This window comes from Elephas maximus, chromosome 4, assembly GCF_024166365.1.
Source record: "Elephas maximus indicus isolate mEleMax1 chromosome 4, mEleMax1 primary haplotype, whole genome shotgun sequence".
Classification (NCBI taxonomy): domain Eukaryota; kingdom Metazoa; phylum Chordata; class Mammalia; order Proboscidea; family Elephantidae; genus Elephas; species Elephas maximus.
This window is the reverse complement of record NC_064822.1, coordinates 116,544,681-116,565,638: the sequence shown is the minus strand read 5'-3', so window position 1 is coordinate 116,565,638 and position 20,958 is coordinate 116,544,681. Positions and strand designations below refer to the sequence as shown.

The 20,958-nt window shown below is 47.5% G+C and overlaps 2 protein-coding genes and 2 non-coding genes across 9 annotated transcripts in view; all 4 read left to right on the top strand.

Annotated features, from left to right (window-relative positions):
* Positions 1 to 6,469: 6,469 nt before the first annotated feature.
* On the top strand, positions 6,470 to 11,994 carry ATP5F1B (ATP synthase F1 subunit beta). The gene is made up of 10 exons (XM_049883607.1): positions 6,470 to 6,630; positions 7,100 to 7,282; positions 7,524 to 7,698; positions 8,234 to 8,355; positions 8,583 to 8,767; positions 9,307 to 9,465; positions 9,568 to 9,690; positions 10,359 to 10,571; positions 11,119 to 11,320; positions 11,738 to 11,994. The coding sequence occupies exons 1-10, from the start codon at positions 6,504 to 6,506 to the stop codon at positions 11,833 to 11,835; spliced, it is 1,587 nt and encodes a 528-aa protein (XP_049739564.1). The 5' UTR covers positions 6,470 to 6,503; the 3' UTR covers positions 11,836 to 11,994.
* On the top strand, positions 7,351 to 7,425 carry LOC126076591 (small nucleolar RNA SNORD59). Its single transcript, XR_007517522.1, has one exon. It is a non-coding gene; the product is annotated as a small nucleolar RNA SNORD59 (small nucleolar RNA).
* LOC126076592 (small nucleolar RNA SNORD59) lies at positions 8,428 to 8,498 on the top strand. The gene has a single exon (XR_007517523.1). It is a non-coding gene; the product is annotated as a small nucleolar RNA SNORD59 (small nucleolar RNA).
* A 1,858-nt stretch (positions 11,995 to 13,852) lies between the features above and the next one.
* The window catches only part of BAZ2A (bromodomain adjacent to zinc finger domain 2A), a 32,963-nt gene continuing 25,857 nt past the window's right edge, over positions 13,853 to 20,958 (top strand). Inside the window, exons 1-3 of one of the 6 annotated variants that reach the window (XM_049883587.1) lie at positions 13,853 to 14,024; positions 18,107 to 18,175; positions 18,583 to 18,656. Coding sequence is in view for 1 of the 6 variants with exons in the window: in XM_049883586.1 (XP_049739543.1) it covers positions 14,021 to 14,024 (4 nt within the window). In the remaining 5 variants the exon portion in view is untranslated. Of the gene's footprint in view, positions 14,025 to 15,055; positions 15,317 to 18,106; positions 18,176 to 18,582; positions 18,657 to 18,691; positions 19,280 to 20,958 lie in introns of those variants that run through there. The other 5 variants (XM_049883588.1, XM_049883590.1, XM_049883591.1 and 2 more) reach the window with 5 other exon arrangements.

Below are 20,958 nucleotides of genomic sequence, written 5' to 3'. Positions count from 1 at the left end.
TATTAGTCACAAAAGGACAAACTACTGTATGAGACTACCATTATAAGAACTCAAAGTTTTAAATGCAGAAGAAAGCACTCTGATGGTTATGAGGTTGCAGAGGGAGGAGGAAGAACACAATACAGGGGAGGTCTGCACAACTGGACCAAAGCAAAACTTGTTTCCTGAACATATCCAAACACTTTGAAGGACAGTGTAGCTGGGGCTGGGTCCTGGGGGCCATAGGTTCCGGGAACGTCTAGGTCAATTGGCATAACAAAGTTGATTAAGAAAATGTCTTGCATGCCAGTTTGGGGAGTGGCATCTGGGGTCTTAGAAACTTGCAAGCAGCCTGAAATACATCAATTGGTCCCAGCCCAGCTGGAGCAAAAGAGAATGAAGAAAACCAAAAACACAAGGAAAATATTAGCCAGAGGCTCAGTCAGCCTGAAATCAGAACTAGATGGAACCCAGCTACCACCAATGACAGTCCTGACAGGGAAGACAACGGAGAGTCCTGGGTGGAGCAGAACTCCAATTCTAGTAAAAAGACCAGATTTGATGGTCTTGATTGAGGAACCCCTGAAACTGGCCTCCGGATGCTCTGTTAACCCGGTACTGAAACCATTCCCGAAGCCCACTCTTCAGACAAGAATTCGCTAGGATTGTAAATCCAAAAATAGTACACGGAAGGAGTGTGCTTCCCAGTTCAATCAGATACCCACTAACCAGTTCAATCAGATACATGAGACCGAATGGGCGTCTCCTGTCCAGAGACCGGAGGAGAAGGCTGGAAGGGAATGGAACGGGTTGAAAGGACACAGGGAGCCCACAGTGGAAAGGGAGTATGCTGTCACGTTGTGGGGATTGCAACTAATGTCACAATATGTGTATAAATTTTTGTATGAGAAATTGAGCTGTAAACTTTCACCTAAAGCACAATTAAAAAAAAAAGGTGGTGGACCCCAGTGACCGCTCTGTCCAGGGTCACGATAGATGGTCCTGGATAGAATGGGAGAAAAATGTACAACACAAAAAAATTCTTTAAAAAGTCCAGACTAACTGGACCAGTTGAGACCAGAGGACTCCCTAAGACTTTCGCCCTGCGATATTCTTTAAACCTTGAATGGAAACTATCCCGAGATCACCTCTTTATTGAAATAGCTGAGCAGCACACAAAACAAAGGATATTACCCATAAAAATGGTGCGTTACAAAAAAAAAAATCTGTATGAGACCAAAAGGGCTTTACTCTCAAGCAAAGATGAGAAGATAAGGAAGTACCGGAAATGGAACAACCAGAACACAAAGTGAATGTTGACACTTTATGAAAAATGTAACAGATGTCACTGAACAATTTGTGTGGAAAATGTCAAATGGGAACCTAACTTGCTGTATAAACTTTCACCAAAAACACGAAAAAGAAGAAATGTGGTAGAGACAGGACATTCTACCAAATTACCAGAGTACTGGAAGGACCTGAGAAAAGACCAGTGTGGATGGTGGTAATAAAGAGGTAACCTTTTGGTTAGCAGATGTAACTCTTAACCACTATACCACCAGGGTTCCCAATAAAGAGAGGTATAGTTGGTGGAAAATGCAATACCCTCTTAAGACAAAATTGGTGAGGTTTTCAGTCATAACTTACAGGGTGTAGCCATTTGGAATTAATATCTCCTTAAAAAAAAAAAGGTCTACCTGGTTTCTTTGTCCCATGAAAAATAACTTACATTTTAGATAAAATTGTTGTTTGTTGTTAGGTACCATTGAGTCAGTTCCGAGTCATAGCGACCCTAGGCACAACAGAACGAAACACTGCCTCGTCCTGAGCCATCCTCACAATTGTTACGCTTGAGCTCATTGTTGCAGCCACTGTGTCAATGCACCTCATTGAGGGTCTTCCACTTTTCTGCTGACCCTGTACTCTGCCAAGCATGATGTCCTTCTCCAGGGACTGATCCCTCCTGACAACATGTCCAAAGTATGTAGGATGCAGTCTCGCCATCCTCGCTTCTAAGGAGCATTCTGGCTGTACTTCTTCCAAGACAGATTTATTCGTTCCTTCAGCACTCCATGGTATATTCAGTATTCTTCGCCAACACAATTCAAAGGCGTCAATTCTTCGGTCTTCCTTATTCATTGTTCAACTTTCACATGCATATGATGTGATTGAAAATACCATAGCTTGGCTCAGGTGCACCTTAGTCTTCAAGGTGACATCTAAACTACCACCTGAGAATTAAACTGGGTTTCAATCAAGAAATATGAAGTAGGACTCTAAAATGACATTATTTGTTCAGAATGACTTAAGACCTATCTTAATCTAAGCTAATCAACTTATTTTAGACAGCATTACTTATAAATTTAACAGGTTATCCTTTTTTTTTTTTAATATACCAAGTTCTTAAGCAACTAAAAATACAGAAACTGCTTAAACGTCCAATAGAAAGGGAATGATTTGCTGAATTATGGCACAATTAAATACTTGGCTAGAATATTATGCAACTCCTAAAATGACAATTGTTATCACTATGTGGTAGTTTGGAAAGTTTTTTTTTTTTTTTAATTGTGCTTTAAATGAAAGTTTACAGCTCAAGTTAGTTTCTCATACAAAAATTTATATACACATTGTTATGCAACCCTAGTTGCTACCCCTATAATTGTCAGTACACTCCTCTCTTTCCGCCATGGATTTCCCATGTCTATTCAACCAGCTCCGGTTCCTTTCGCCTTCTCACCTTGCCTCCGGGCAGAAGCTGCACATTTAGTCTCTTGTATCTACTTGAACTAAGAAGCACACTCTTCACAAGTATCGTTTTATGTCTTATAGTCCAGTCTAATCTTTGTCTGAAGAGTTGGCTTCGGGAAAGTTTTAGTCCTGGGTTAACAGACAGTCTGGGGGCCAAGTCTTCTGGGGTTCCTCCAGTCTCAGTCAGACCATTAAGTCTGGTCTTTTCACTGGAATTGGAGTTCTCCATCTCACTTTTTTCATGCTCTATCAGGGACTGTCTGTTGTGTTCCCAATCAGGGCAGTCATTGGTGGTAGCTGGGCACCATCTAGTCCTTTTGGTCTTGGGTTGATGGAGTCTCTGGTTTATGTGGCCCTTTTTGTTCTTTGGGCTAATTTTTTCCTTGTGTCTTTGGTGTTCTTCATTTTACTTGGCTCCAAGTGGGTCGGGACCAACTGATGTAGATTAGATGGCCCCTTGCTAGCTTTTGAGACCCCACTCATCACTCACCAAAGTGGGATGTAGAACGTTTTCTTAATAAACTTTTAACAGGCTATGGTTTCAGAAGAGGGGGAGGAGAAGTTGCTGAGGTCAATCATTGTCAACGAAGGAGTAGGAAAAATTAAAAGCTCACAAACTCTAGCATAATGGTCTCATTATGGAGAAATAGCTCTGTACACCCACTTCGGTGACACTGAAAGCATCTAGCATTGCAATGTGATACAAACATTTGCTTAATGAATAACTCAAATGTTCAAGAAGTTAAATTACTTGCTAGTCCACTAACAGGGCAAAGATATATGTGATAACATTTTGAAAAGTGATGAGCTTCAGTTACCTGGAAATTCATGTGAAAGTATTTCCTTTGAAATCCAGGTTAAGTCAAGTGTCAGTGTAAATATGTTTTATGGTTAATAACACTCCAATTTGGCCAAGGCCAAAAGTGGTGGTACAATACCAAAGTTCTCAAGATTAAGTCTTGATGAAGCAAAAGGGGAGAAACACTTGGATCTCCTTGGCTTCAATATAAAATTATCCTTTTTTTACGTCAGAAACGGTTAAGGCCATGGATAAGGAATAAACGCTCACAAATGACTAGTTTACATTGAAACACAAAGGGTTCTTTTTCTAAGATTCCTTTTTTAAAGCAGCTGATTCTTTGTAGAGTAAAAATAATCCCAAACAGTATTTGTTCTTTATTATGTTTTTGAGAGCACAATAGATCTGACTCTGCTCATTCAATGCTTGAGATGCACAAACTGATGAATGGATTGAACGAGATCTTAATAGTAATTCAAGAGTAAGTAAAAATAATAGCTAAAAGCATATATAGTGCTAAGTGCCAGACACTTCTAAGTGCTTCTTTCATATAATCTACTCATCCTCAAAACAATCCTGTGAGATCATCCTCATTTTATAGACGAGGAAACTGCTGTACGGGAAGACTAAATAATTTGCCCAATACACAGGTAGTAAGTGGTAAAGACAAAATTTAACCAGTCTGGCTCCAGTGGCAGTACTCTTAAGTACTCTAGTCTATTTAGAGAAACTTCAGCTCTAATAGTGAGGACCCAGAAGGCATGTGAAATATATGGGTATCTATTTGTTAACTAAGAAAAAGTCAGCAGTTTGAATCCACCAGCCGCTTCTATAAGGTCACTGGGAGTTGGAATTGACTTGACCTCAATGGGTTACTAGCCTCAAGGTTGGCCTTTGAACCCATCCAGTGATGCTGCAAAAGAAAGGCCTGGTGATCTGCTTCCGTAAAAGATTATAGCCAAGAAAGCCCTATGGAGCACAGTTCTACACTGATACATAACGGGTCTCCATGAGTCAGAACTGACTCAATGGCAAAGCAACAGGTTTGTTTTTTGTTTGTTAACTCAGATGCTGCCCTGTGTAATGGTAAGGACACAGGCCATGAATAAAAAATGGATACCCCGTGTTTTGATTCAGCCCACTGAAATTACCTTTGACCCTATTCCACCACTGAATAAATTCCTACTTGCCAAACCCAATTCTTTCCAGCCCTCATTTTACAGGATCTTTACGTGATTGTTATTGTTGACCACGTTCTCCTTGACATTTTCCTTCCTTGATTCTAAATGCTATATTCTCACTTCTCTGCTCAGTTCTTTTTTGGTTCCTTTTTTTCTACCTGCTCCTTACATGTTGCTGTTTTCTTGGATTCCTTCCCTCTTATTATGCAGGATTACCATAGGCACTTCAAATTTAACATTATCTTCCCTATAGCTCCCCACTGCCAAACACTATCATGCAAAAAAATTAGTTAATGGGGCCTAGTTGGAGAAAGTCTGGAGATACAGACTCACTATTTTATATATTCACGTTTCTCCTAATAGGAAGATTAAGGATTTCCCCCTGCTCCCAAACATCTTGGAATAAAATCAGTACTATAGAAAAAGATGTCCTGTTTATTGTGATTTTCCATACTCCTATGTGATTTTTTTTTTTATTTTTATGTGAAAGGAACACTTCCACACACCTACCCCTGCCTGGCCCCCACTCCCACCTAAAGTCCTTTAAGATTTGGCTCCTGCCTCTTATTCTAGTCTCATTTCTTTACTACCCTCATTCTTACCTTCCTTACCTCTAACCAACCCGCAGTTCCACAAAAGGAACATGAAGTTTCATGCAAAACGTGTGCTTGAAATAAACGCTCTTTGTTCTTTCTTTACCCTGGGAATTTCTATTCACATTTCTAACAGGTCAATCAGTATTGCTTCAATTACCACCTCCCTCGTGCCCCCATTTTATTCTACACTAACTAGGGGCCCACAGCCCTGGAGGCGTGCAGGGTTTAAGCGCTAGGCTGCTAACCAAAACGTCGGCAGTTGGAATCTACCAGCTGCTCCCTGGAAACCCTGTACCCAGCCCCCCCCCGCAAAAAACCCGGCGCCATCGAAACCCTATCAAAACCCACCCAGTGCTGTCGAGTCGATAGGACAGAATATAACTGTCGAAACCATCTGTCCTATATGGTCGCTATGAGTTGGAATCGATTCCACTCCACGTCAACGGGGTGTTTTTGTTTTTTTTTTTTTTTTTGAGGGGGGTGGAAACTAAGGCCCATCACACTTAGTTGCATTCTTTGCTCACCTGTCTCTCATTAAAAGGCCTTGAGTCTTATTTGTTTCCTCAATGCCTATCACACATTTGCTAAATGACTGGTTACATTATATAGTAACGAAGTAATAAAGATTCTGCTGGGGTCCCTAACTTGCTAAACCGCCCGGAAGTTTCCAATTTCACTACAAAACAAAAACCGTGGTTTGACTCTAGAGAAGGCTCCAGGCTCCGTCAAGGTCACCCTCGGTGATGCTTCATGACGCTACCACCTCCCTCACCCGCGTCCTCCCCTCCCCTCCCCTCCGTAATAGTTAAACCAGCTCAAGGTCCTAATCTAAGCAGAAAGCCCAAGGACAGCCAAAGACAGCCCACGTGCTTCCCAACAGGAACTCGGCCTCTTTACTAAATGCAGTTCCGTCAAGCACTCTCTCCAACTGACATCTCTATGGTCCAATTATGTTTGGAGGCTCAGAGGGTTGCCCCTAGCTTGACATTATCCAATGAAAAAAAGGAATCGCAGATTAGCACTCTTTCTAACCAACGGATGAGAGTATGATAATTTACTAACCTATAGAAGCAGCGTTGACAATGATGAGCAGCAAATTCCTCCAATAGACATGCCTACAGTAGACTAGACCTCGCCCTAACTGCCGGGGAGTTGGCGGCGGAGGCAGCTGTGGGGCTCAGTCACCACCCAGTCGCCGCCATGTTGGGGCTTGTGGGTCGTGCTGCCGCTGCTTCGGTCTCTGGGGCCTTGCGGGGACTCAGCCCGTCAGCGTCGCTGCCCCAAGCCCAGCTCTTGCTGCGGTCAGCCCCGGCAGCGCTCCAGCCTGGTAAGTGCCTCCCTCTAGGACCTGGACTAATTTCGCGCCATGACCTTGAGCCAGGGTCCGATTGTCGCTCGGGCCTAAGGAATCCTTGGTGCTAGAAGGATGCCAAGGGCAGCGCCCTGCCCTCTAATGGAGGGAGAACAAGAACAGGTCGCCCTTGGGACCGTTCTTCGACCTCATTACCCCATATTGGGGGAAGGGCGCTGTGTGACGAAAAAGTGAGGGCAAGTGCGTAAACCTTCCCAAGAAATAGGCACCGAGCTCTCGAATAATGGGGGTTGGTGCATGAGAATGAAGGCCTTGCAGGCGCTTTCTGGGCTGCTGCTTGGCTGTCCCTTTGGACACGCCTTCCGTGCAAGCGGAAGGCCAGGCCTGGGCCGAATCCACGTCTCCTCATGGCATAAAGTCGGGCCTCCCGATTTCCTTTAGCCGTCCTCACCCCAACTCCTTCCGCTGTCTCTTTGTCCCTTAGGCAGAGACTATGCGGCGCAAACATCTCCTTCACCAAAGGCAGGCGTCGCCACCGGGCGCATCGTTGCGGTCATCGGTGCTGTGGTGGACGTCCAGTTTGATGAGGGACTGCCCCCCATCCTAAATGCCCTGGAAGTGCAAGGCAGGGAGACCAGGCTGGTTTTGGAGGTGGCTCAGCATTTGGGTAAGTAGAGTTTGTTAAGAACAGTAAAGTGATTTTTAACCCAGATATCCCAAAAACCAAGCTGTGTCCCTTCTATGATGATTTAACCAAAATGACTTTCGTTCTTCTGAATTTGCTGAAGCCACATTTAGGTTCTGAGAAGGAGTCTTGGTTGATGTAGTCTTTCATGTCAGCTACAGTTCATTAAATAAAATGAAACCAACTTGTTTTTATGTATAACTTCAGTACCTTCATCTAACAGGTGAAAGTACAGTAAGGACCATTGCTATGGATGGTACTGAAGGCTTGGTTAGAGGCCAGAAAGTCCTGGATTCTGGTGCACCAATCAAAATTCCTGTTGGTCCTGAGACCTTAGGCAGAATCATGAACGTCATTGGAGAACCTATTGATGAGAGAGGTCCCATCAAAACCAAACAGTGAGTATTTCTCTTGTCGTATCTCTACACAAAGGGACTGCTTTTTCTTACAGTTTTATACATGAAGGTGACACCTGGTAGAGCAGAATTTCCCTGCAGAGAATACTGACAACACTGATTCGTTCAGTTATTAAAATCTCATAATGAAATTTCTTCTGAAGAAATTAAGGATGCTGGAAGTTCTAATTTAACAGTGTTTTAGTATCAGTGGCTTAAGTTGTGGAGTTTCTGAAACTTGCAGGTCTGCTTCCTTTTGGTGTGTGAAGAAATGCTGTTAAGTAAGGACTCAGTAAAAAAAATTTTTGTCAGTTAAAGTTGTCAGTGAGATTACTGCTTCCTGATAATGAAGTTCTGTTTGTTGCGGACAGTCAGGCTAGATACCGATGAGATGACAACTTATGTAGAATGTTGAATGTGGGAGTTGCGGAGTGTGAGAAAGTGAGTAAAGGGTGGGACTTGAGAGGAACTTTTAAGACTAGTCAGCAGTCACTTTCAACAAAGGAAATACACTGATTTTTTCCTCCTACCTTAACAGATTTGCTGCTATTCATGCTGAGGCTCCTGAGTTTGTGGAGATGAGTGTTGAGCAGGAAATTCTGGTTACTGGTATCAAGGTTGTGGATTTGCTGGCTCCCTATGCCAAGGGTGGCAAAATTGGTATGTTAGTGGTGGGTACATATTTTCCAAGCCTAACGTTAAGGAAAAATTATGTGGGTATTGGGGTCTATCCCTTGCTGATGAGTAGCTTCTGACTTTCGTTCTTCTGAGTTTGCTGAAGCCAGATGCCATTCCTGAGAAGGGAAAAGATAGAATCAAATTTTCTTTGAAGTTTGCTTGTTTGGGAATGCAAAACTTAACTGTTCTTTCTTCTCAATCTCTCCCAGGGCTTTTTGGTGGTGCTGGAGTTGGTAAGACAGTACTGATCATGGAATTAATCAACAATGTCGCCAAAGCCCATGGTGGTTACTCTGTGTTTGCTGGTGTTGGTGAGAGGACCCGTGAGGGCAATGACTTATACCATGAAATGATTGAGTCTGGTGTTATCAACTTAAAAGATGCTACTTCCAAGGTGAGCCAGTGTCCACATAGTAGTTGCTGGTTGTGCCAAGAAACCCTTGCAGTTGACTGTATTGCCAGCTGAAGCCATGTTTTATGTTCTTATTTTAGAACCTACAACCTACCAGGACCTACGGTGGAAATGCTTGTCATTGTTTCTCCCCAACTTCTAATATACTAGTGCACTTTTTTTTTTTCTTTTTGATATTAGATTATGTTTCCAGACTTTCTTTTTGGTAGATAGTCCCATCAGTTGAAAGCTAATTTTGGGCAGAGATTCGGAGGTGGTTCATATGCCTATCTTGGATAACCATATTTGTGCTTTTCACTTACTTAGAAGTATTATTTCCTTCCTATACAGGAATTTTGCCTCAGTAACATAAGATATTATTTGTGTGTTGTTTTGAACCACATTTCAAATAGGGAAAAGAAACTTGGGAGCAAAAACAGTTGATACCTTCTGAGAGAGGTATTCTCACTGATTTGGGGACCTTGGGAATTTGGCTGCCATACTCCTCTACCAGGTTTTCTGATGGTATACGACTACTACAGGTAGCACTGGTATATGGTCAAATGAATGAACCACCTGGTGCACGTGCACGAGTAGCTTTGACTGGATTGACTGTGGCTGAATACTTCAGAGACCAAGAAGGTCAAGATGTACTGCTGTTTATTGATAACATCTTCCGCTTCACCCAGGCTGGCTCAGAGGTAAGAAGAAGGCTTGAGAGGATTCATTTAACCATTCTATGGAATAATGCAGATTAGGGTAAAGATACAAAGATCTTGGTTCTTCCTTTTTTTGTTGTTAAGGTGTCTGCCTTATTGGGCAGAATCCCATCTGCTGTGGGCTATCAGCCTACCCTGGCTACTGACATGGGTACCATGCAGGAAAGAATCACCACCACCAAGAAGGGATCTATCACCTCTGTACAGGTAAGAAAAATTAAATGGATGAAGGTCTAATTTGTATAAAAGCATGTAGAGCGAGACATAAAACCTAGTTACTTACGTCTCAAATGGAATCTTAACCTAAGGTTCATGAACTCCCCCAGAATAATGTGTACAATTCAGTATGGGCATGCCAAAGACCCTACAAGGTTAAATTATACTCATTAAAAATAATTGAGGATATGGATGTAAATTTAGATCATAAAACTGAAGTCTGGAGCTCCATGGAAAGTGAGCTTTATGTACTATGTTAATATACTACAAATTTTCAAATATGTATAGTGTGTGTGTATGTATATATAAAAAAGAGGCTAAATTAGAGTAACTTTCCATAATTTGTTTCCATAGCTATTAGTGGGGTGTGGGGAGTTTGTTTTGTTTTAATTCTAAAAGTGGGTACCATTACAAGAGACCGAAATGTAGGATGGTGAAAAGGAATGACAATGAGAATTCTTCCATCACAGCCTGGAGAGGGGCCAGATAATGTATAAACTCACTTAGCAGGTGCTAGGAGTGAAAAGGACTGTTTAGAGGTGGACTTTTGAATGCTAAGAAGATAGAGATGATGGAGGAGAGGTAGTCAGAAAAGGGGATGGCTTGAGTAGAATGACTTTGCTTCCTGGTGCTCTTCATGGATTCTTGGTTCACTTTAGGCTATCTATGTGCCTGCTGATGACTTGACTGACCCTGCTCCTGCCACTACCTTTGCTCATTTGGATGCTACCACTGTGCTGTCCCGTGCTATCGCTGAGCTGGGCATCTACCCAGCTGTGGATCCTCTAGATTCCACCTCTCGCATCATGGATCCCAACATTGTTGGCAGCGAGCATTATGATGTTGCTCGTGGGGTGCAAAAGATACTACAGGTGAGTATTGCTTTGTGAGATCAGTGGCCATAAAATCATAAAGAGGGGATTTGGGGGCATTCCAACTCATAGCGACCCTATAGGATAGGGTGGAACTGCCCCATAGGGCTTCCAGGGAGTGGCTGGTGAATTCCAACTGCCGACCTTTTGGTTAGCAGCCCAAGATCGTAACCACTGTACCACCAGGACTCCGGGGGCTATTAGTACTAGGTATTTCCCAGTGATTTGCTTGGGGAAAAGGAAAGGTGAGACCCACGGTTTCCAGTGAGTACTAACGAGGTCTCTTGGGTTTCCAGGTGCTTAACCTTTGGAACCAGGTTTTTTCTAATAGTACCGGGCTAAGAAACAAATTGCTGATATTGGCTGAGAGCCCTTAAGATTCTTGAGTATGTAATTTCCCCTCTTACTAGCTTGTCTCACTTGAGAATTAAGGTGCTAACATGCTTTGTACAAAGCTCAGTGTGAATGTAAAGTGGTATTAACCATCAGTTTTTTTGTCCAAATTAAAGGAATGTGAATATTTACTCAGGCCTCTTTTTTCTCAAAGGACTACAAATCTCTTCAGGACATCATTGCTATCCTGGGCATGGATGAACTCTCTGAGGAAGACAAGTTGACTGTGTCCCGTGCTAGGAAAATACAGCGTTTCTTGTCTCAGCCATTCCAGGTTGCTGAGGTCTTCACAGGTCACCTGGGGAAGCTGGTACCCCTGAAGGAGACCATCAAAGGATTTCAGCAGATTTTAGCAGGTGAGAGTTTGAGTACAAAGGTGAACGTAGAATGGCAGAGAAGCCGAAATTTAAATCTTGAATGTTTTCTGCGTGTTCAAAATGAATTAAAACAACCTTATAAGCACTATTGTCTTACTTTGCAAATGAGGACAGAGAAGTTTGCATAACCATCCTGATGCCACACAACCGAAGTAGAGAGCGAGAGTTTGTAACCTAGATTGCCTGGCTCCAGACTATTCTTAATTCATACTGTGTCATGTGTCCGGGTAAATTTGATTTTGGGGAGGGGGGGCATTGAGATTTATTAGATGATGTGAATTCATCTCATTCCGACCCTTAGCCTTAATGGATGAGATATATGTGTGTATATACTGCAGAAAACTGACATCCCTCCACTTCTCATTAGTTTTTTTTCTGCCCCCCCCCCCCATCTAGGTGAATATGATCATCTCCCAGAGCAGGCCTTCTATATGGTGGGACCCATTGAAGAAGCTGTGGCAAAAGCTGATAAGCTGGCTGAAGAGCATTCGTGAGGGGGTCCCTTGGGCATACTGTCCACCATGCCCTTCATCTCCTTGCCCCAAATCCAAAAAGCTTCAGTTTTCTGTGTAGGCCACATGAGAGCCTTGTTTGAAGACGTTGTGTTCTGTCTAAAGAGTATTTAAGGTTTCCAATAAAATGTACATCCCTCAGATCTGTCTGCTTTTCTGGGGAGATACACTAAATGCTTAAATATTTCCTTTTCCTTTATTGACAACACAGCCAACACTGAAGTTTTTGACGGTGAAATTTTTAGAGTGGCCACAAGAAACAGTTTTTAGCACAAAGTAGACCATGAATTTGGTCATCAAAAAAATCATTCTCTTGGACTAAAAGACAACTGTAGGTTTTGTGAGGCTTTTCTGTGGGTAATATTTTAATAGTAGGGCTAAGGTTTGACCCCCTTAAAAGTAAATTGATTTTCTTGTCTCTTAAATATTTCTACTTCCTGGTGAATAAGCAAAGGTTGATGGGATTTCTGAGAAGGGCATGTTGGGAAGAAATAGGTGGGATTTAAGACTAACTTATTCCATGACAAGTCAGGGCTAATCAGTGCATATAATTTCTTCAGGCTACACCAGGCCATGGCCTAGCCTGAGCTCTGCTAACCTTTATAAAAGTTTAGGAAAGATACAGGGGATTAACAATTTTCAGGTTAGCTGGGTTTGGGCATCTGAACTAAATGGAATTAGATCCTTTTCCCTTTTAGCCTGCTAAGAGGTGCAGGGTTAGAAGCATTCATAAAAATAACCACCATTTCAGTTCAAAACAAGTGTGTACTATGGTACAAGATTGCCATTTGGTGCCTCTAAGGGAGCCCTGGTGACAGTAGTGGTTAAGAGGCTGCTAACCAAAAGGCTGGCAGTTCAAATTGACCAGCTGCCCCTTTGAAACTGTATGGGGCAGTTCTCTGTTCTATAGGGTCGCTATGAGTTGGAAGTGACTCTACGGCACCTAATGACAAACAAGTGTTCTTTAAGGAGCCCTGGTGGCATTGGGGTTAAAGCACTTGGCTCCTATCAAAAAGGTCAGCAGTTTGAACCCACCAGATGCTCCATGGGAGAAAGATGTGGCAGTTGGCTTCCATAAAGATAACAGCCTTGGAAAGCCTATGGCACAGTTCTGCTCTGTCCTATTGGGTCACTGTGAGAATTGGCTTGGTTTTTTGGGGTTCAGACTCATTTTACTGCCCTCAGGTGGGAGGACTCGAGGCAGTCGCAAGAGCTCTAATCTCACCATTTTGAAATCCGTGAAGGCCATTTGCTGGGATATGGTTCTCAGCTAATGACTGTTTACAAATCAGCCAGGGCTTTTGTCCTGAGGAGTCTGCAACTATATGCTCCGCCTCCTAAGGCATTCAAGCTTTGCCTGCTTAGAAGCAGGGCGGAGACAAACTGAACTCCCCATTCCGAGGCCCCTGGGGGCTGAAGGTTGGGGAGGGGCCTTGGGAGAGGCACTGGGGGGTGGAGTAGGGGCCTCTAAGCTTCTTCCTGTCTGCCTATGACGTCCTTGGCAGCAGGCTTTCCCGTGTCATGATCTGGACGGAAGGTGGAGCCCCTAAGCTGTCTGTGCTAGGTAGTTTGCTCACAGAAGATCATGGATTTGGGGAAATGCTGAGTTAAAAGGGTGGGGGCACTTCCTCTTGGTCCTGACTGATGTGGATGAGAAGCTGGTGGAGAAAGTCCCAGGGAATGGGTCAGCACTTTCTGATTTGCTTTGCCTCATCACCCAGATGCAGACCTGGGAACTGTGATCCAAAAGGTTGTTTGCATCCTCCTGCCCCCTTGCCGCACACATTTAAATCCCTCAGTACTTATCAAGAACCTTCACCCTCTCACCAGCTGCAATTATTTCCTTCCCCCATGCCACTGGAGTGTCAACAGATGTAACCTTCCTCCATGTTTCTCCTGGTTTGCCCTGTCCTAGCCTCCTCCCTATCTCCACCCAGAGAAAGCCCCGCCTTTCCCTCCTCCCCCCCTCCACCCTAGTCTGTCACACGGGGACATCACCCAACAGCAGTTCAGGCTGTGGTTCGCAGGAAGCACACATTGGCTTTTTGATTCTTGCTAGTTCCCAGCTCACAATTTGGGAGGATCTAACGCCAGCCTTCACGTGAAGGGGGACCCAAGGACAGTGAGGAGCTGGGTGGGCCCAGCCCTGGAGCCTGGCAAGCCTGACATGGGTGAGTATAGGGACCAGCCCCCGGGAAGGTCTAAGGGATGCCTAGCTCCCTCCTCGGCTGACTCAGCAGGGGTGTGGCCTAACCTTTGCTCTTTTGGGGAGTAAAGGAGGGGAAACGGGGCCATAGGGGGCACAGGACTCAGCCAGAAAGGCTGCTGACCCTGGGATCTTAAGTACTGGCAAGCTTGAGCACTAAGAAAGAGCTTGAGACTCTGCACCTTAGGTCAGCAGTCTCCCCTTGCCCGCGGAGTATTGCCCCTCGATTGTCCCTTTCTAAGCTGCTGACAGTCAATGTAATATTCTACAATACTCACTACTAGCTCCCTTCCCCGCCCCCGGCAGTAAAGCTCACTTTTGGTTGTGTTCCATGGTCTTTAGGGTGCTTCCTCTCCCCTAGTTTTCTTCCTGGGCCTAAGTCCCTGTCTTCCCTCCTCCCCCACCCAACCCACCACCAGGTGGGGGTGCACTGAGCAGCTGCTTCCTGTTGCCCCAGAGGTTGCTGCAAAGGGTGGTGGTGGCTGGGGGAAAACTGAATTAAAATAAAGCCAATTCTCACGGTTCCCCATCAGCCTCACTCATTAGGGCTGCTATTGGCGGCCCCCCACACATCAATCTCTGAGGTCACTGAGAGGCGGGATTGAGGTTGAGAAGACTAGGAGGTCTTTGCCATCATGGGTTCCTGATTCCAGAGGGTTTTAAACTTGGGCTGTGTTGGGGGAAGGAGGCTGTGTCTTTCCACAGCTGTAAGGAATGGGGCCCTGAGGAGCTGAAACATGGGGAACCTGTTCACCTAGTAGGACGCTGTGCGTAACCCCCAGCAGGCTTGGCCTTGCGTTTCTTCTCCGTCCTCTCCAAGCTTTCGTGGCGTCCTTGTTGCTCTCCCTGCCTTCCCGGCCTTCCTTTGTGAAGAGGTCTTTGTCGGTGCCCTGGGAGCGCAGGCAGAGCTCTCTAGTGCCATCCAGGTCGGACCCACCACCTCCCTCAGCCCCACCCCACCGCAGAAGTTTCTGTCTCTTCCTGGGATCTGTTCTCTTCCTCCATCTGGGATCCTTCCTGGTTCTGGCCCCTAGGAGACGCCACCCGCTTCCCCCTCCCCCAACGGATCCTTCGCGACAGTCCTCCTAGAGCGCCTGTCCTCACCCCAGCAGCTCCTGCCCCTTTAAGCGCCACCTCCCCCCCTCCACCGCCGCCGCCACCGGCCCGGGGCTGTGGTAGGAGGCGCCGCCGCCGCCGCCGGGCTCGGCCACCTGCGCCTCCGCCGCCGTTGCCGCCCGCGGCGGGGCCCTGCTCCAGGTGAGGCCCGGCTGCAACCTCCCGCCCCGGAGTCCCCGGGCGGGCCTTCCCCGCGATCCCCTACCCCGGGATTCAGGATCTGACCCTCCTCCCACCCACCCACCCCCTCGACCCGCGGTAGCTGCCCTTCCTCTCTCCCTTGCACTATCTACTCGCCCATTTCTCCCCGGTCCTCTGCTACCGGAATCCGGAGGCTTCTCAAGCCTCTCCGCCATCCTCTCCCGGGTACCCATCCTGTTCTGAGCGCAGGATCTCCCCCTCCCCCGCGCCTTCCTCGCCAGAAAAATCTCCCGCGGTCCGGGTTTCGCCTCCTCCCCTCTGGAACCAGCACTTTCCCACGCCATCCTAACCTCCAATGGGAGGGGGAATAACCGCCACCCCAACTCCCCTCCTTCCCCACAGTAAGGGGGGCAGGGCCTGCGTAAACTACTGTCACTACCGGGCCCCGCTCCTCTCAGTCCTTCAAGTTCAACTAAGTCCTATCTAAAGCTTTTCCGTAGCCCTTACCCCGCCCCACCTCTCCCTAAGTTTGGGGGTCCGACCTCAGCACCCGCCAACCGAGCCCTGCTGGGACCCGCTCTACACTCGGTGGGGTGGGCTGGTCCAGTCTAGGAATGCTCCTCCCCCAGAATCAGGGAGGTGGGGAGGGGCGGCTGCAGAATGTTATGATTCTGGGTTTAAGGGGCTGTTGGGGGAAGGGGGAGAGGGGCAAACCTAACCTCTATTCAGATGCAAAGGGAGCACCCACCCCCAGGGAAATTAGATGTCCCTTCCTAGGACCACCTTGGATAAGCCCATTAGGGAAGTTCAGAAACAGACTGGGCTTTGAGTCTGAGAGAGCATACATCTCCTTGGAGGGAAGAAGAGGAGGGGTTATGATACTTCTGATGTGGTATGGAGGAGTCTAGCCTCCCCAAAACAGAAGTAGAGGAGACTGTTTTGTATTAACCTGGGGGGGGGGGCAGTTGGAATGGTTACAGAAGGTGAGGGCAGTCTCCCTGCTACACCCTATTAACTGTATGATCCATTTAAAGAGTGAGTGAGGGTGGAGAAGGGGGGGGAGAAAGGAAAGGAGATATTTAATAATTACCCTCCCCTGAGGCATCTCCACTGGGGAGCCCCTCTCCCCAAGTCCAGCTGTGCCCCTAGCTCTGCTCCTTCTCTCCCTTGTGCTCTCGCTTGCCACACCAGAATTGGTGGACGGAGTGTCAGGGTTTGCTTCAGACTCTTCTGCATCTTGTTTAATGGTCCTGGGGGAGAGCTGAGGGAAGGTGATCAGCAGTGGTGTCTGAGGTTGGATGCCAGGAGTATCTAGAGGGGGAGAGGGGAGGAAGAGGGATGCAAACGAATCCCTTTTTTCTCTCCCTTTCTCTCTCTTCCCCCTCCCAGCCCGAGCCATCTGGCTTCACAGTGGAGCCAGGCACTGGCAGCTGACCCCTGAGTCAGGGTGGTGCAACAAGAACAGGGAGGGTGAGAAAAGGGGAGCAGGTGCTAATTTCTCCCACCCCATTCTCCTCATTACCCGCCCACTGGCCTGGCTTGGAGAGGTTCAGTCTATTCCCTAGACACTCGTCTCACAAGTTGCTGAAAAATGACCATTTGCCCCTTCCCCTTTCTACTAGCTTCTTAAAGCGAGGCAGGATGGGTGAGCAGCCATATCTGATGGGATTGTGGAATGTTTGGGGACATATGGGGTCAGTCTGCCCTCTGTTGTCTGTATCAGGGGAGAAGCACAGCTGCTGCCTGGGGTGGCTCCTGGCAAGAAGTAAACACCCAGCTGTTAGGCATATTGGTATCCCACCCTCATGTTTTCCTCAAACAGCAAAGAACCCTATTTAGATGGGATGAAAAGGAGAGGCCTTATTCAGGGATGAAGGTGATTGTAGAATGGCTCTTGCTCCATTTTCTTTACTAATCCCAGGTGACCCCCTCCTAGCCAACATACGTTGCCCTGGAGACAAGGCCCAGGGCTCGGAAGTGGTGGGGGCAGTCTGTGGGGCACAAGAGTAACCGGCTCTTCCTGCGCAGAGTGGAGCCAGCGGGTGGGTGTGTGTGGGTGTGTGGTGGGGGCGGGGGAGGGGGCGTGGCTACACCCGTCTGACTGGCACAGACTCCTCCTTTGCCTTCCCGGCCTCCGAGTGGCCAGCCCTACCGGAGGTAGGAAGATTCTCCTTCATCTGCCCTGGAAAAAGGGGAAAAAAAAAAAAAAGGATACCAGTTCTCTCTTTCTGCCCTTCAAGAACCAGTTTCATACCCTGAGCTCTCTTCTCCACCTGCCTTTATTTTGAGCCTGGAAGGGGAAATTCTTTAAGCAGAGGTTTCCTGAGTGGCACCTGCTCAGTCGGGGACTTGAGGTTAGTTAGCAGACTGTTGTCTTTATTTTTTGTCCACGATGACCTATGAAATCTGTTCTAACTGAAAGGAGAGAAGGGTTTCTACCTGTTTTTTTTTTTTTTTTTTTTTTTTTTTACCCCTTAATCTACTTATCTCAGAAGAGGGAGAGCAAAATTTTCTTTCCCTTCTTATTCTTCCCGCCCTCTGGCCCACTCAGTTTGTGGAGCTTTACTGAAGATAGCTTCCTTCATACCCTCCCTGAACCGTTTGTAGTGGGGAGGTGGAGTAGTGAAATCCAATCTAGACTGATGACTTTGGCCTCGCCTCACCCTGTCCTCACCCAGTTTTCGGATCTCTTTTTCTCCCAGACCCCCAGAGGAAAGGATATCTATTGATCTCCCCCCGCCCCACAACCTAGCAGAATTTCTGATCGTAGCTCTGTCTTTGTTCTTCCAGAATATTCAGTGCAATAGAAGTGCACTGCATTAAATTGAATGGGAATTATCTTGAAGCCTGCAAAGTCTGGTGAGTTTCAGGCAAAGGAAACCTGATTTTTTAGTCTCATTTTATCCACTGTTTTGACCTTGAAGAAGTTGGTTAACCTCTCTGGGCCTTAGTTTCTTCATCTGACAAACAAGGTTGAACTAGAAGTTCTCTAAGCTCTAACATCTTATGATACTGTTCCTGCAATAGACATTTTAGGTGACAAGCTCAAGTTCTCTACTAGATTTTCCTCTTGTTCTCAGGTTTCATACAGTTATATAACCCTATCAGAAAAAGTAATGGAACTACAGCCTCCATAAGAGGTGGACATTTGGGGCATCTTATTTGCTGGTCATTTTTCCCATTCCCTGACCCTCTGACCGTGCTTAGGCCAGACTCTGGTCTTCCCTGCCAGGCCCCAGAGCCAAGTCTCCTTTTCCCATGCACAGGAATCTTCCCAACGTCCAGGGCCCTGCAGATGTCGCGGTGATCCAGGCAGGACCAGGCTGCCCCCACGGGACAGGTGAGTGGGTGGCTTCTCCTCCCCTTTACCAGGACTCAATCGCGCCCTAACCTTTCTGCTTCCACATTTGAACTTTTCCACTACCTAGACTGGGATATAACTGCCCGAAATTATCTCCCAGACCCCACCCCACCCCTCACCTCGCGTTAGGAGAGTGGCACATGACTTTGGTCCTAGAAATATGGCCCAGGTTAACCTTAGAACCATGGACGACTTTCCGTTTAACCTGTATGAAGCGAGACTACCGCCCTCAATGAGAGGCGGGTGCGGAGGGAGCTGGTAGGTGGGAAAGAGGGCCGGGCGCAGGATACGTAGCGGCGCTAGGACCCAGATCCGGGTCGGGAAGTCAGAGCTGCGGGCACTAGGACCCGACAGCGGCGGAGGCCGCGGAGGGCGGCTCTCTCGCGGCAGCAGCTTCCCCGCCCCCTCCGGCTCCGGCTCCCTCCTCCCTTGCCGGCCATGTTGGCTCAGCTCGGGCCCCGCGGTTGAGCCGCGTCCCCCTCCCCCTTCCCAGACCCTGAACCCCCTCCCCCGCCGTGTCCCCTCCCCTCCTGGCGCCCGGAGCGCGGCCATGTGAACCGCCTGTTCCCCGGGGAGAGAAGATCCCCGAGCCGCCGCCTCAGGTCTGTGGGGGTCGGTGGCCGGGGGCCTGAGGGAAGGGAGTCCCGCTTTCTTCCGCGGCTTCCCTCAGGGTACAGAGGCTCTGAAGGCGGCTTGTGTCTTGATTTGAACCCCACCTGGAGCGGGAAGCTGTCGGATTTATTTCTAGCTAGGACCTAGGACCCACCCCCCAGGCTGGGGTCTCCCTGCCCTAAGGGCTAGGAGGCAGTGGGGGCTGGCAGGTCTGCTGACGGACCCGTGACGGGGCGGCGGGGGCGGGAGGAGCTGTGGGGGCTCCCGGCGGCAGCGGCGGCGACAACGAGGAGGTGGAGAAGCCGCCTGGCTGGTGGAGATGACTCCTGTGGGGGAGTCGAGATGGAATCCCCGGGAGGGGCTCCACCTCCTGGGGTGGGGATGGGGATTGCCCGAGTGTGAAGGGGTGAAGGGGTTCCCTGGGAAGGTTAAACACTCCGTCTGTGGGGAGTGGGGCGTTGTGGCTGCGGTGAGTGGAGGGTAGAGGGCGTTTCTAGGGGTCTGAGGGTGTTTCCCCGGCAGGCGCGCGCACGTTCTCTTGAGCGTGGCTAGCTGGAGAGGGCCTTGCTGGGGTGGTGCTGCGCTTGACAAGGGGGCCCGCGCGTCCCGGGAGAATCCTCCACTCCAGGGATAGGATATGAGGGTCGTAAGGGCTGATGCTAAGGCGTCCAAATTTGGAGCTGGGGTAAGGGAAGAATAAAGAGGGATTCCTTTCCAAGGGGATCCCCATTTCCGTGGCAGACAGGATGACCTCGCTCCATCCCTTTCTTGGTGTTCCCGATTTTTCAGGGGAAGGTAATGTCGGTAGCAGTCATTCCTTTGTAGGGTTTATTGGAGTGAGGGATTTGCATCCTTCAGGGGGTGATAGGGGGGATAGCTTCCACCTCCATCTGTACACAAACAGCCCCTCCCCCAACCTCCCGCAGGAAGTGGCCGGGAAATGGCAGCTGTGCGTTTGTTGCTGCGCCTCTTGTTTTGAAATGTCCATTTTAATCAGATTTGGTTTCATTTTCTGAGGCTTTCTGGGCAAGCTCGGATCCTGCCCACCAAGTGGTCTGAGAGTCCTTTCGTTGGACTTTTTTTTTTTCTTTGTAAACTTAATTTGTCCACGGGAAGTAGTCTCAGCAGTTGACTCATTGATCCCCATCCCCATTTCTCTGTCTCCCTATCTGGATTTTTTTTTCCTTGAGCTAGAGGTCATAGAAAAGCAAACCCAGTTACTCACCAGCGGGGCTACACTCTCAATACAAATGATGCAAATTCTCTCAACATACAGAGCTGCCAAGAAGGCTTGCAGTGTTTTGGGGCATCAGGGTAGCTTGGGATCCTGATTAGAATGGCAGTTTCTGTTTTGCAGAGCATTGAGGAAGTGAGCTTGTGACATGAAGGTTAGGTTCTGAGAGATGGAGGAAGAAGAGGGAATGGGGGAAGATTTCAGAATGAATGGGATTTGTGTGTTGGGATTTGGGACTGATTTACAAAGCCTGAGGATGGTGGGATTGTTCCTCCTTGGTGATTCTAGCTTAAGGACAGGCCCTGTGGGAAGCCTGTTATTTGATTTGGGGTGCTAGAGTTCTGCCTTGTGTAGGACCAACGAATTAGAATAGGTGGGTTTGCTGTCTTCAGTCCTTAAAAGTCATCTTCCCTCTTAGTACTCTTCTTGGAGAGC

What these genes read in the sequence shown, in the direction of transcription:
- ATP5F1B (XM_049883607.1), top strand. Translation starts at nt 6,504, where the DNA reads ATGTTGGGGCTTGTGGGTCGTGCTGCCGCTGCTTCGGTCTCTGGGGCC. An exon ending in GGAGGTGGCTCAGCATTTGG is followed by an intron (nt 7,283 to 7,523) that starts GTAAGTAGAGTT and finishes TTCATCTAACAG; the next exon opens with GTGAAAGTACAGTAAGGACC. An exon ending in ATTTCAGCAGATTTTAGCAG is followed by an intron (nt 11,321 to 11,737) that starts GTGAGAGTTTGA and finishes CCCCCCATCTAG; the next exon opens with GTGAATATGATCATCTCCCA.